Source organism: Salvelinus namaycush, chromosome 18 (assembly GCF_016432855.1).
Source record: "Salvelinus namaycush isolate Seneca chromosome 18, SaNama_1.0, whole genome shotgun sequence".
NCBI classification, from domain to species: domain Eukaryota; kingdom Metazoa; phylum Chordata; class Actinopteri; order Salmoniformes; family Salmonidae; genus Salvelinus; species Salvelinus namaycush.
This window is the reverse complement of record NC_052324.1, coordinates 19,754,422-19,764,900: the sequence shown is the minus strand read 5'-3', so window position 1 is coordinate 19,764,900 and position 10,479 is coordinate 19,754,422. Positions and strand designations below refer to the sequence as shown.

Genomic DNA, 10,479 nt, shown 5'->3' with positions numbered 1-10,479 from the left:
TTTTCCTTCTTTTTATTGGATCCGGAAGGAGATAGGCCATAGGTCTACAGTATGGAAGATAAACCTACTGACTTATTATCATTATATTATTTATGTTGGTAATCTCCGTCATCACAACACCTTAATGTCTGTGTAGAACCCCTGTTACATTGAAAAGAAAATGTGTATGTGTGTATGTTTTACTATGGATCTAAAATGCTTCTCTATCTTTCTTTTCTCAGGTCATATTGATCTTGAATCAATCTGAAGTGGGAGATCGGAGGAATCCCTCTAAGATGACACGCACAGATCCCCCTGATATACTGGTATCCACTCTGTATCGGGACATCAAATTAAACCCCATCACTGGGCACTCTCAACAATGTGACTCGCAAATGATTGACAAACTGGAGCGACATACGGAGACCATCAACAAAAGACACTGCCGTAGCTTTGACTTCCTCGAGTCATTGGACGACCCACAGTCCTTTTCTGCCTCAATGGAATACCCTTACAAGAGGACTGAGCATCAGGGGGTGCATAAAGAGGTGACCTGGAATGGCCTGGATCATCCAGGACACCTCCGTTTCTCCTCCCCTGATCTGTTTAACACTAGACTACCACCACCACAGCATGCTAACCCAGACAAAACCAGTCAGGCCGTGAGGTCAGATTCAAAGAAGAGGACTAGATCTAAAAGTGCCCCCAGAGTCAAGACCACCTTTACCCCGGGGCCCATTTCAGTCTCCCCACCAGCAAACAAGATGGGACGAGATGTCTCACAGGCTGTACTAGACCCTCTAAGGACATCTGAACCACACCGGGACTCTTACACCTCTAACCGGGCTTTTTTGAACGAAGTACACCCTATAAAACTGCAACCACGCTCTCCCCTCTATGTCTCGGACTGTTTCTCCGAGGTGAGCAAACAGGATCAGCCTGCCATCACTCCTCATGTCAGGTGTCGTGTTGATATCAAGCCAGATGCGGCAGTCCTGCAGCACACAGCCAGGAGGTCTCAGAACATGAGGACTGAACATCCCTGGCAGAGATATTCCTACTCCAGTCAGAGTAGAGGTCTGTCTGTGCCACGGCAGGTACGGACACCCACACCAAGCGAATGTTACAGTGGTGATTATAGACAAGCATATCAGTACACTACCTGCATGACCCCCAGCTACATTCAGCCAGTAGACATGCGAAGGGTGCCCTCCCCTATAATGCCAAGGGAATACTTGTCAAGGGAGCAGAGGACTCTCTCAAACCCCAATATACCAACTAAATTCTTTTACACTGAGGATCCGACTAGATACCCTGTCCATCCGTCTGCTAGAGCGTACTATCAGGATGATAATTCCAGCCTCACCAGCCAAGGTAGTACTCTTAATGGTCAGTATATGCATGATCCACGGACTCGCTGGGTTCACACTCTCCCAGTCCGGCCATATTACACAGAGCAACACATGTCCAGCAGAGACCCTGGGCAGGCTGTCTATACCAGACCTTACTCCACAAGTGAAGCAGGGCCATACTTTGCTCAAACACCACAGGCAAGAGCATACTATGGGGAAGATCCCAGAGCATATCCTTGTCAGTCAAATGGCTCCAAGGTGTTCTACAGCAAGCCGTACAACCCCCCAGCAGGACAGTATATTCCATACAAGGCGTATCACACGGAGGGCCGTCAACAACCACAAATGTCCCAGGCTTATGCAGATGACTGGTATCGTTCAAGTATATCTGGATACTCAAACCAGTCCTCTCAGCTGACACCACAGAGAGTAAGACGAGAGCCAGTAATGTCCCCCTGGTTTGCAAACAGTTATGTGGAGCCAACCAGACTGGTAGCAGAAGTCAGAAACCATTCCAAATCCTGGGACAATATTCTTTATCCTCATCATGACAGGGAGCAAGCAGTACCCCGTGGACGCAGCTATGAGAATCTGTTTTACCAGGGGAGACATCCTCTGTTTCCTAGTGATACATCACAACCAGTTATACTCAATCTATCTTGTTCACCAAGGCGCTATGCTGCCCGGTCTATCTCTGAAAACTCCTTAGAGAAAGGACCAAACAATCCTGGAAGGAACACTAAGGCTGGACTATGGTTTGCAACTCCTGAGATCACGATAACTGACAATGACATACGTGCACGCAACCACAAACAGCGAGATGTGCGTTCAGCCAGCTGGGATGCACTGGATTGTGAAAAGGCACCGACTCAAAATGTTCTTCATCATCAAGAGCAGTCATCTGAGCCAGCAGAACTGACCAAAGACAGAAAACACAAAAATTATTCCCTGCAGCAGAGCCTAGAGCAACTGGACGAGCTGCTAGCTGATCTTGTCATTGATTACAAACCACCGACCAACAGGAAGCCTAGTCAGGATCTATTGAACCAAATAAAACAGTTGATTAGTGAGGATGATGAAAAAGGAAAGATAAAATCTTTGGGCCTAGAGAGTCTAGGAGGTCTAGAGAGTATAGGACCTCTCAACACACCACCCTCCTCCACTAAAACCAGCCCTGACACTATCAAAGACCCAGACAGTGGGTGTGATGGCTTACAGAGCTTACAGAGGAGTCCAGAGGAGATCTCCCCAGACCACAGCACAGACGACAATGACACCATGATGTGTGCCAACAGGAAGTGCAAGCGGACAGAGACCCTGTTCAATGCCTGTCTTTACTTCAAATCCTGTCATAGTTGCTACACCTTCTACTGCTCCCGGAACTGCCGTCGGGATGACTGGGACAGCCATAAAGAGAACTGTCTGTATGGGCGTATCAGCAGTGTGTGCAGACACATGCTGAAGTACTGCAGAGAGAACTCTGAGATCCATAAAGTCTTCTCTCGCATTTCCAAAGCTGGCTACCTTTCCAGAGGGAGAGGCATTCTTTTCCTGGGCTTTGCTAACCCAGGGACTGCTGACAAGTTCATGAAGGTTGGGCTTGAGAGCCTCGTCATGTCCCCCACATATCTGTCTCTCAGAGAGCTGGACAGCTTCAAAGACAACCTGGGGGATTACTGCAAGGACCTGCAGCAGGCTGGCAATGAGTATGACCCCAATGAATGTTTCCTCTTGAATGTATCCATAGCTGTTGGTGAACTAGTGCCTAACAGACCCTCACCAAGAGTCCAAACACCAACAGTCCGAAAATATGCAAAGATTTCGTTGGCCTCCTCCAGCCCAGATAAAAAGGTCTTCAAGAAGGAGAGTGACATGGAGACACTCATTCTGACCCCGCCTCCAGGCACACCTGATATTGACAAAGAGGGAAAGGAGGGTATGAAAGCCAGAGAGATCTGCTTTATCAATATCCAACGTGAGCTCAGGACCAGGGGAGTCTTCCTGCGTCATGAGTATCCCAAAATATACAATCAACTCTGTGAGTTTGTGGAGAGCAACAAGAGATTCACACCCACTACCATTTATCCCATAGATAAGAGAACAGGGAAGCAGTTCATGTGTATGATCATGGCTGCTTCTGAGCCCAGAACGCTAGACTGGGTAGGCACCCCCCATCTCCTGGATGATATTATATAGTACTGTACTGTGCACCTCTGATGTCACCTATATGTACATGTAGATACATGTAATTTAACAGATATTTATGATGAATGTTTGTAGATACATATGTATTTTACATCAGAAAGGAATATTGTTAATAAGACTACCGTTATTAATGTTTGCATTAATGTTTGTCAATCACTAAGAATGATTAAAACAATGTGCAGGAAAGTGTTGACTGATGTTACACACACACAAACAAACAAACTATAATGTAACACTTTATCATTGTCGGTTTTTGTTGCAGTAGCGTTGTTTTTATCCTGTTACACTGAAAATAGCTTGATCTGCATGTAAAATGGTCATACTGTATTTACAAGTCATTATTTTGTTTTTAATCCCTGTTTAGACAAGGTACTGTCTGTGTTGATACCACATGAATTGGGTTGGGTTGTCAGGCACAAATAATTCACAATTATCTTGAAAAATACCACTGCCTGGCTGAATATAACTGAGGGAGGAACTGCTATTCAGAACATTTCTAAAGCAATCTAGATTAAAGCTACAAAGCATCATTTTTCTCCAAATGTAGAGCTCCACTAGTGTTCTACGTGTTGAAGCTGTTCTCAGCAGCTGTAATATATATACAAAACAAAATACTGACAGTTGTATTTCTGCACATGCTTCATTATATCCTGAAAATATTTGAATATCAAAGTATGTCTTGAAATTGCTGTGCTGTGCCAGTCTGGGTATACATCTTAGTTAAGATGATTAATATCACTGCTGATAATAATGCTTTCATTATGTATACTTATGGATTGAAAAATCCGGTGTCTACACCTATGCTCTGAATCCCCTCCCCCCTCGAGTTTTGTTTTAGGCATTAATTACATCCTCTTTATCACTTTATTAACATTCTGTTGATTCTACATTGTTCAATTCACTGTAACACGCTTGATAACTTGTTAGATGGTGGCCTTCAGTAGAACATGCATTTGACAGAAAGCAATGTGTGGATTTCTTTTGTAAGGCTTGACTCTTGACTGTAAATGAATGTGGTGCATTTGCTTGACATTGCAAATGAATATTTACTTTGCTTAAAGCATGTTATTTATATTCAGGTATTTTAAATATTGATTATGCTTATGAAAAACTGACAATGGTTATAATAAACTGACATTTAATTATTTGAATTGTAATATTGTGTTTAAAGAATAAAATGCTAGTACTATTATTTTTTGGTTGAGAAAATACACCTTCCTTCTGGCATACATATTTATGGTATAATTAACACATTTGTTGAAGAATATACATTAATATTCTATACCGCCTAATGTATTTCATACCTTTAAACGAACACAAAAATGCAATAAAGAGAAGAAAGAAAGAGCAACCTTCATATTTGAACAGTAACATATTGGTAATGACAAGCTTGAGCATTGAGCTGCTAAAAGCTTCTATTGCACTTGAACATAAATTATACAGAATGTCTCCTAATGCATCTAGCTACACAGCACCGAAACGAGCATGTTAAATGTCCATTGATAGAGCCTGAAAATCTAAGGTTGATCTTTTACATCATATTTCCCCCTGCTAGATGTTACCCAATTTTCTATTTTGTGATGTTTATAACCCATGTATAATAAACACAAAATGAAGACTGACCCGTCTCTTTGCATTTGTATTCTAGAGTAAACCATGTGTAGCGTGGTTCATTCTGCGTTGTGTACTTTTAATTAGGACGCTGCCACAACTGACGGTCTGCTAGTTGAATTATTTTTATTTGCCCTGCACACGAAGAGACAACACACATTATGTTAACCCTTGGCACAGTCCTAGCTCTCAGGCACCTTGCTAGCCGAAGGTCAGGCAAAAGAGAACAATAAGGGTGTACGGGAATACAGATAACCCACGATGGGCCAAACCAAAATATACAAAACCTTTACAATCACATGTATGTACAATATTGATATGAAAAAGTGTTTGTACACCAAAGAAAAGCATTAGCTATGCAGCTGTAATTAAATAAAAAAATACACTGAATTATTATTATCAAATTATTAACATCCCCTCTTGACCTGGCCTATTTGAATTGGTCCTTGTGTGCAATTTGGTGCATAATCTAGGGGAACAACATCACACTGCTACATTCACCCCCACTGTTTTACACTAGATTATAGGCACAAAACAAAACACATTACCTCGAAGGTAACTGTTACGGCAGATTTCCTCCTCTTCGTCAGACGAGGAGGTGTAGGGATCGGACCAAAACGCAGAGTGGAAAGTGTCCATGTTTTATTCACAATAAACTGAACACTACACGAAACAAAATAACAAAAGATAATCTAACCGAACAACAGTCCCGTGTGGCACGAACACTGACACGAAATACAAACACCCACAAACAACACGTGAAACCCCGGCTGCCTAAGTATGATTCTCAATCAGGGACAACGATTGACAGCTGCCTCTGATTGAGAATCAGACCAGGCCGAACACAAAAAAACCAACATAGAAAACACACATAGACAACCCACCCCAACTCACGCCCTGACCAAACTAACTAAATACAAAATAAGGGAAAATAAGGTCAGGAACGTGACATAACCCCCCCCCTTAAGGTGCGAACTCCGGGCGCACCACCTAAAACTCTAGGGGAAGGTCTGGGTGGGCGTCTGTCCGCGGTGGCGGCTCTGGCGCGGGACGTGGACCCCACTTCAAAAATGTTTTTGTCCGCCTCCTTAATCGCCCCCGTGGCCTTTTATGAGCGGCGATCCTCGCCGCCAACCTTGGCCTGGGGACCCTAGCCATGGGTCCCGAATGCACGGGGAATTCCGGCAGCGCCGGACAGGCGGAAACTCCGGCAGCGCTGGAGTGAAGGACGCCTCCGGCAGCTCCAGAGTGAAGAGCGATTTAGGCATCGCCTGGCTGACTGCAGGCTCTGGCGGATCCTGGCTGGCTGGCTCTGGCAGCTCCTGGCTGGCTGGCTCTGGCAGCTCCTGGCTGGCTGGCTCTGGCGGATCCTGGCTGGCTGGCTCTGGCGGATCCTGGCTGGCTGGCTCTGGCAGATCCTGGCTGGCTGGCGGCTCTGGCTGGCTGGCGGCTCTGGCGGCTCCTGGCTGGCTGGCGGCTCAGGCGGCTCCTGGCTGGCTGGCGGCTCAGGCGGCTCCTGGCTGGCTGGCGGCTCTGGCGGCTCCTGGCTGGCTGGCGGCTCTGGCGGCTCCTGGCTGGCTGGCGGCTCTGGCGGCTCCTGGCTGGCCATCCATTTGGCTGGACTCTGCAGACATCTCAGAGATCACGTCACCACTCGATAGAGATCCGTGACCCTCAGGTTCCTCCCACGAAGGCAAAGGCAGAAAGTTGACTGGCATAATCAGGTTCCTATGCACAGTTTTGATGCGTCCAGTGGTAGGGTGTTGGACACGATATGTGTTCAGTGAGCTGTTCTTCGCAACCACTATGTACACCACACTCTCCCAGCAATCAGACAGTTTCTTCTTGCCCCTCTCCCCCTTGTTAGCAAGTAGAACTCTGTCTCCCTTCTGCACAGAGTGACCCTTAGACCGTCTGTTGTAGACCTCGGCTTGTCTCTTTTGTTGCTTACTGGCATGCTGCTGGGTCAATGTCATTGACTCTCTCAGATCCTCACCCAGAGACTGGACATACTTATCTACATCTACTGTGTCCCCATCCAACAGCACACTTTCAAACATAACATCTACCGGCAACCTAGGGGTGCGTCCGAACATCAAGAAGAAAGGTGGAAACCCAGTAGTCTCATGAACAGTGCAGTTATAGGAGAATGTCAATGTGTTCAACATCTGAGGCCATTTAGCCTTGCTGTGCGTTTTGTTGCTGTGCGTTTTGTTGCCAACTTTACTTTGCTAGCTGACAACTTTACGTTTTTTTTTTTTTTCTTTTTAATTACCGTTTATATTTTTAGTTTTTCCATCGCAACTTTTTTCCCTCATTCAACTTTTTCACTCCGGACGCTTTATCTGGACATGGTTCGTCAGCACCTTCAACAGCCGAAGCTAAGTAGTAACATTAACATGATGTCTTCTAATTGCAGTCGCTGTACTCATAATATACAGGAGAACGATCGCCTTATGGCGAGGATAGCTGTGCTACAAGCCCAGCTTCAGACGCAATCGTTAGGCAAGGGTAATTTCAGTGTAGGAAAGGAAGAAACAGCGTCTGTGCCACCAGTAAGTACAGATACTAACGTTAGTATAAACCCCCCCGCACAGTCCCCGCAGCCGGACAACTTTCTCATGGCTTCTGGAGGGAAATGCTGTTGGAATGCTCAACTGGTGTCGCTCATTCAGCCGACAGAAACTTTCAACCGGTTTTCCCCATTATGTAGCGAGTCGGAGTCTGAGGCTGAGTCTTCTCTTGTCTCTACTCCTCCCGCTACGGGGTCTGAGACGCCGAAGGCTCCAACCATTAGCTCTGACAAATTGAAAACCCTAGTCATTGGCGACTCCATTACCCGCAGTATTAGACTTAAAACGAATCACCCAGCGATCATACACTGTTTACCAGGGGGCAAGGCTACCGACGTTAAGGCTAATCTAAAGATGGTGCTGGCTAAAGCTAAATCTGGCGAGTGTAGAGAGTATAGAGATATTGTTATCCACGTCGGCACCAACGATGTTAGGATGAAACAGTCAGAGGTCACCAAGTGCAACATAGCTTCAGCGTGTAAATCAGCTAGAAAGATGTGTCGGCATCGAGTAATTGTCTCTGGCCCCCTCCCAGTTAGGGGGAGTGATGAGCTCTACAGCAGTCTCACAACTCAATCGCTGGTTGAAAACTGTTTTCTGCCCCTCCCAAAAGATAGAATTTGTAGATAATTGGCCCTCTTTCTGGGACTCACCCACAAACAGGACCAAGCCTGACCTGCTGAGGAGTGACGGACTCCATCCTAGCTGGAGGGGTGCTCTCATCTTATCTACTAACATAGATAGGGCTCTAACTCCTCTAGCTCCACAATGAAATAGGGTGCAGGCCAGGCAGCAGGCTGTTAGCCAACCTGCCAGCTTAGTGGAGTCTGCCAATAGCACAGTCAGTGTAGTCAGCTCAGCCATCCCCATTGAGACTGTGTCTGTGCCTCGACCTAGGTTGGGCAAAACTAAACATGGCGGTGTTCGCCTTAGCAATCTCATTAGGATAAAGACCTCCTCCATTCCTGCCATTATTGAAAGAGATCGTGATACCTCACATCTCAAAATAGGGTTACTTAATGTTAGATCCCTCACTTCAAAGGCAGTCATAGTCAATGAACTAATCACTGATCATAATCTTGATGTGATTGGCCTGACTGAAACATGGCTTAAGCCTGATGAATTTACTGTGTTAAATGAGGCCTCACCTCCTGGTTACACTAGTGACCATATCCCCCGTGCATCCCGCAAAGGCGGAGGTGTTACTAACATTTACGATAGCAAATTTCAATTTACAAAAAAAAAAATGACGTTTTCGTCTTTTGAGCTTCTAGTCATGAAATCTATGCAGCCTACTCAATCACTTTTTATAGCTACTGTTTACAGGCCTCCTGGGCCATATACAGCGTTCCTCTCTGAGTTCCCTGAATTCCTATCAGACCTTGTAGTCATAGCAGATCATATTCTAATTTTTGGTGATTTTAATATTCATATGGAGAAGTCCACAGACCCACTCCAAAAGTCTTTCGGAGCCATCATCGACTCAGTGGGTTTTGTCCAACATGTCTCTGGACCTACTCACTGCCACAGTCATACCCTAGTTTTGTCCCATGGAATAAATGTTGTAGATCTTAATGTTTTTCCACATAATCCTGGACTATCGGACCACCATTTTATTACGTTTGCAATCGCAACAAATAATCTGCTCAGACCCCAACCAAGGAGCATCAAAAGTTGTGCTATGGGGGGATCACGTGACCCCTGAACGAGATGGCCGCATGAACTAGGAGCTCCGCACAAGTAGTTTCCAATTCCTAATCTTACCTCCACTTCAAGTTTAAACTCATTTAGCTTTAGTCAAAAAGTCATGGCGGCTACAAAAGGCGACACTACAGGTGACATTTTTACCCGGACTCGAGCACTAGCGACGGAAAAAGCCTCCAAGAAGCAGCTAGCTTCAGAAAAAGCTAGCGCCATTAGCCAGGAGAAAGAGGACCCGTTCCCCCCCGAGGCCCAACGAATGCTAACCTCGCACTCTGTCGAAGACATCTTTTCTGAGCTGAGATCCCAACGTACAGAACTCAACACTAAACTAGATGCCATTAACGCTCAGCTCAGTGCGATAGGGGGCAAGGTGACAATCCTGGAAAATGCTTTGCCTGACATAAACAACAAGATAACCATAAACGCGGGGCGCCTGGACGAGGCAGAGGGGCGAATCCTATCCACGGAAAACTTATTGACAGACGCCATGGAAACAATAGCATATGCTAAAAAAAAAATAGAGCAGCTGGAAGAGAAAACAGAGGACCTGGAAAACAGGGGGCGAATGAATAATTGTGTTTTATTAAATCAGTGCGAAAAAGAAGAGGGAAACATGCCACTGATCCGCTACCTGCAAGACAAACTTCCCGAGTGGCTCCACCTGTCCACCGACAGACCCATAGAACTCGAGAGAGCTCACCGAGCACTGAGGCCCCCACCAGCAGCCAGACAACCACCGCGCCCAATCACCATACGTTTCCTGAGATTCACCGACAAAAACGAGTCCTACAGGCGGCGAAAACCAACACCATCACAGTGGGAAACGCCAAACTCACCTTACTCCAGGACCTGTCAGCTGGAATACGCCGAAAGCGCCGAGAGTTTGACGAGGTGAAGAAATGCTCCATTGACCGAGGCATCTTTAGGGGATTCAAATACCCAAACGAGCTCAGGATTCTTCACCAAGGAGCCCTGCGACACTTCAAAACTCCCGAAGAGGCAAAATGTTTTTTGAAAGACAACCCCGGTCAATGAGAAATGGACCATTGACTAAA

The 10,479-nt window shown here is 45.8% G+C and overlaps 1 protein-coding gene across 1 annotated transcript; it reads left to right on the top strand.

Moving 5' to 3' along the window:
* Positions 1–374: 374 nt before the first annotated feature.
* LOC120062858 (apical junction component 1 homolog) lies at positions 375–3,527 on the top strand. The gene is made up of 2 exons (XM_039012927.1): positions 375–1,056; positions 1,417–3,527. Exons 1-2 carry the CDS (start codon positions 375–377, stop codon positions 3,525–3,527), a joined length of 2,793 nt encoding a protein of 930 aa, XP_038868855.1.
* Positions 3,528–10,479: the final 6,952 nt, after the last annotated feature.

What these genes read in the sequence shown, in the direction of transcription:
- LOC120062858 (XM_039012927.1), top strand. Translation starts at nt 375, where the DNA reads ATGATTGACAAACTGGAGCGACATACGGAGACCATCAACAAAAGACAC. An exon ending in CTACTCCAGTCAGAGTAGAG is followed by an intron (nt 1,057 to 1,416) that starts GTCTGTCTGTGC and finishes ACACTCTCCCAG; the next exon opens with TCCGGCCATATTACACAGAG.